General features: G+C 35.9%; 1 protein-coding gene across 1 annotated transcript; it reads right to left on the bottom strand.

Annotated features, from left to right (window-relative positions):
- Positions 1 to 83: 83 nt before the first annotated feature.
- LOC112027280 (piriformospora indica-insensitive protein 2) lies at positions 84 to 2,606 on the bottom strand. The gene is made up of 2 exons (XM_024059953.2): positions 2,309 to 2,606; positions 84 to 1,307 (listed from the first exon to the last, which is right to left on the bottom strand). The coding sequence occupies exons 1-2, from the start codon at positions 2,516 to 2,518 to the stop codon at positions 84 to 86; spliced, it is 1,434 nt and encodes a 477-aa protein (XP_023915721.1). The 5' UTR covers positions 2,519 to 2,606.
- Positions 2,607 to 4,368: the final 1,762 nt, after the last annotated feature.

Here is a 4,368-nt window from a genome sequence, read left to right as displayed (position 1 = left end):
GAGGAAGAAAAATGTAATTGCTGTTACATACTTACTTCTAAAAGGTAATCTTCTAGTTAAGAATTCTGTCAATTAAGACACAACTATAGGAAACAATTTAAGAATAAACCTATCAACATCTCTACTAGAGAAACCCACCAAATCCCAGCACCAAAACCATAGCTTGTAAACCCCAAAGAGGCCACAAATTGGGAATTTTGATTCATGTTCCCATTAGCCAACTTGGTTCTTAAGCCGTGTTCAAGCAATGTGACCTGTTGCTGGCATGGTTTTACCCCATATGGAACATGGCTAGCTGACACTAACCCAACCGGGTAACAAAGGTTTGGGTTGTTCCAAGCCCGAAACCGCCGTCCCACTTCCCTATAAAAATCATCAGGAAAATTAAGTTCTCCAGTCAGATTGTTCGCATTTAGGTAGAGTGCACTAACACAAGGTAGAGTAGCTAGCTTTGGAGACAGCTTTCCTGTGAGGTTGTTGTCACTGAGACCCAAAAATCTCAATCTCTTTAATTTTGACATGGATTCAGGAATCTCCCCTGTCAACCCAATATTGGAGAGGTCCAAAATGACCAAGTTATGTAAGTTATGCCACTCTAGGCTCATTAGGTCTCCACCTATTGGGTTGTTAGACAAGACCAACTCTTCTAAGGAACACATTCCTTGAAATGACTTGGTCAACCCACCTGAAATTTTGTTGTTTCTAAGGTCCAAAAGGGTCAGATTCTTCAAGTTACTCATCTCACTTGGAAGCATCCCTTCCAATTGATTGTTGCTCAAGTCAAGCTTCAAAAGTGAGGTCAACCCTCCAAGAGTCAATGGCAAAGGCCCAGATAGTGTATTCCTACTTAAATCATATATTAGTAGCTCATTCAACCCACCAAAACTATCAGGAATCCAACCAACAAATCGGTTCCCAGCAAGAACTAGACGCTTCAAGTTGATCAAGTTGCCAATATTTGTTGGTATATTGCCAGTTAATCCATTTTCTAGTAGCACTAATGATTTGAGCTTCACAAGGGAACCAAAGCTGACAGGAATTTTTCCAATGAGACCAGGGTTTGATCTAAACTCTAATGATTCTAAGCTGCCACCAAGTTTGTCCCAGCTATTGGATGGAATGGCAATGGGATGCCTCTTGGGTGAAACAAAGCAATTGAAGAATGAAAGAGTTTTGAGGTGCTTAAGCTCAAACACTTGTGTTCTGAATTCCAAATTTTTGGCACAACCAAGAGAGTTGTCATGAATGGGACCAATATTCAAGGTAGTAACATACCAAAGCCCATCAAACAAATCACAAGAAACCCCCTGTAGAAGAATATAAGAAAATGTATCAAACAAAATTGTGAAGCCTGAGACTGCAATTACACGTATCTAAAATATACCACATCAAAATTGACCTTACGGTTGAATGGTAATGGCTACAATGATGTAGTCATGATGGCTAATGAACTATTATCACCATTCACCTTGTGCATGGTAACTGTTTTCTGTACGGGGCAGTAAAGAATGCATATGATTATATATTTATTTATTTGGTAAAGAAGAATGCATAAGATTGTTGTGAAAAATAATCCCGAGCCTCAAAGTTTGTCATTTTGTGAGAAAAAAATTCACTAAAATTTAGCTTTAGGATGTAAGTCGAAAACTAAAAGGCTTTAAAACCTTCCAATTCCAAGTTCCATTTTTAGCTTTCGTACTGAATGATGATAAGTTCTCACTTCTCAATGAGTTTGTAGGCCAAAGACATGTCCCCCAACTAACGATGAGTAATCAGATGGCAAATGATTGAAGTGTATCTGTGAAATCATTTTTAAAGTTTTCAAAATTCCATGTCTTATTTGCGAAAGCTTACTAATCATCCCAAAGTGCAATTATATAATTGAAAAAAGTGTGCTAGTTATAATGATGATAACGATGACAACAATAATAATGATAGCCACCATGATGAGCTTTTTATGTGTCTATAATGGTTTTTTTTTGGTGTGGTACCAAAAGAAATCAATGATCACTCTTTTAGTGTTTTCAACAAAGAATGGTGGATGTTACCCCATGCTAGTTACACTTTAATGTCAAAGAAAATCATATATTTTTATGACACAACAAGAATACCATTTTGATCGGTATCCTAGAGTAATAGCGTACAGAAAAATATAGATAAACTTTTGAATGAACAGCTGAAGTGATCATTATAAATATTATATTCAAAGTACAAGAGAAGGAAATGATTCTTATATGAAGTTTTTCACCCAAAAAAAAAAAAAGGGTATATGAAGTGACATGAAATAGATAAGTCTATAGAATAGTACCTGTAGAGGAGTCCAGCCACAAGGATCTGGATATAGACCAGAGCCATTCCACCAATTACCCACAAAGCCCTGTACAGCAGAGTAAAGAGCTTCCTTTTCTGTTTTCTCCATTGGAGCTACGTCAATGTCTTCATGTCCACAGCACCATGCAACCAAACAGAAGATGAAGACAGCAAAAATAGCATTACTGGTAGTAATGAAGCTCTTCATGGATACTTATGCAGAAGAAAGCAAGGGAAACCTTAAAGGAAGAAGCTTGGCTTCAATTTAAACGACCATTCTAGCAATTCTATAACAAGGGCCTTTCACTTTTTATCCATAGAAACAAAGTGGGTTTGGCTTCAATTTAAACGACCATTCTAGCAATTCTATAACAAGGGCCTTTCACTTTTTATCCATAGAAACAAAGTGGGATATTTTTGGAGTCATACAGTTCATGATGTGAAATATAGGATAAGAAAGACCCAGAAGAACAATATAACATAGAACTCAATCAGTCCAACATATATGGGCCCTTTAGAATACTTTAGAAAACCCAGACATAAATGAGTGAGAAAGATCCAAACACATGTTGAAGGAAGAAAGTTAAAGAAGGAAAATCAGAAGCAAAGTAAGAAATCTGAGGTATTTCTTCCTTTGTGTTAAAGGAAAAGCTAAGGAAGTTGTATGTAGCAGAAGGGACCCAAGATCCAGCACAGTTTTCCAAGATCAAAGTAATAATGGTAATGACAATAATAAAATGTGACAGAGGTGTAATTGAAGGGCTTGATAATGAAAGCGAAAGGTAGGGAAAGTAGGGTTGCTCTTAATGCTACTCTGTGCTTTGGACCCTTTATGATTCAGTTATCAGACATTAAGTATTGCTATTCATTAAAAGTGTCATTATTAATGTAATAGGATCCTAGAGATATGGTTAAAGAGTAGTTGAAGAAATGGTTAAGGTTGTGGGGGGATCAGTTAGGGTAAAAGGACTTTTTATTTTTTCTGGCTTAGGGTTTGGAAGGTGTTGGCCCTGTTGGGTTTTTGGTTGGGGGGGGTGGGGGGTGGTTGTTTCCATTATACGTTGTCCATGCAAAAGAGAGAGTGCGTGTAAATGCATAAAAGACAAAATAGGGTTTTTATCTCTTGCTTGCTTGTTCTCTCTTAACCGTTCTCTGAAACAGAGAAGAAAAGACAAGCACTACAAACAACATGAGCTGTTTCTATCCTTTTTTTCTCAAGGGTTACTAAAATTTGTCCAAATATACACTAAAGTATGACTATTACTAGATTTATTAAGGATCTTCAAAATAATTAACACAACTCTTGAAATAAATATATAAAAAAGTGGTTAATTTTGTCACTAAAATGTAAATCCTCTTAAATTCACAACCCCTAATAAAAATACCCAAAAAAAAAATTTCAACCCTTGAAAAAAATTTCAAAAAAATATTTAAAAAAACAAAAGAATATGCTATACAATAGCCTGAAGCTAAAAAAAAAGGTAAAAAACTAAATAAAATACCCAACCTTCCTTTAAAAAAAAAAAAAAAACTCTCAGTCTCTCATATATCACAAGCTCTCTCTGAGATCTCTCACTGTCTCATATATTTAAGGGTCTCTTGGCCCTCAAAATAAGATAGAGCACTTGTTTTGAGGACCACGAAAGCTTTCAAAATTTTCTTTTCGACGATATAAGTTTTGAAGGTTATCAAGACTCAATTGGACTTTTAAAATAATTTTTCTCAAGGTTTTTTAATACCTTTTTCAAGGGTTTTGACCCTTGAAAAAAGTCATATTTGTTGTAGTGAAGAGGGCAAGTGAGGTTATGTTATGAAAGTGGGACAGTACTGCACTGCATAGCACTACTGCTCTGCTCGGTTGCAAAATAGGCATGGAGTTGGGCGGGCAGCTTGGCAGTGCAAATTGGCCTTTTTTTTTATTTGCTGAATTACTACGTCTGTTAGGAGTTAGGACAGCTTATTTCTATTTTTTTTATGGAAGAAAGATGTTGTAAGTCTCTAGAATTATTACTACTTTCATACCAAGGTTCCATAAGTTTTTATTTTGACTATTTATTA

The sequence above is a fragment of the Quercus suber genome, unplaced genomic scaffold (assembly GCF_002906115.3).
Source record: "Quercus suber isolate HL8 unplaced genomic scaffold, Cork oak 2.0 scaffold_19, whole genome shotgun sequence".
Taxonomy (NCBI): Eukaryota; Viridiplantae; Streptophyta; class Magnoliopsida; order Fagales; family Fagaceae; genus Quercus; species Quercus suber.
This window is presented reverse-complemented; position numbering and strand designations above follow the sequence as displayed.

Bases quoted from the DNA above. Each gene is read 5' to 3' on its own strand.
- LOC112027280 (XM_024059953.2), bottom strand. From the start codon at position 2,518: ATGAAGAGCTTCATTACTACCAGTAATGCTATTTTTGCTGTCTTCATC. The intron at 1,308-2,308 runs GTACTATTCTAT...ATTCTTCTACAG, and splicing joins GTGGCTGGACTCCTCTACAG to GGGGTTTCTTGTGATTTGTT.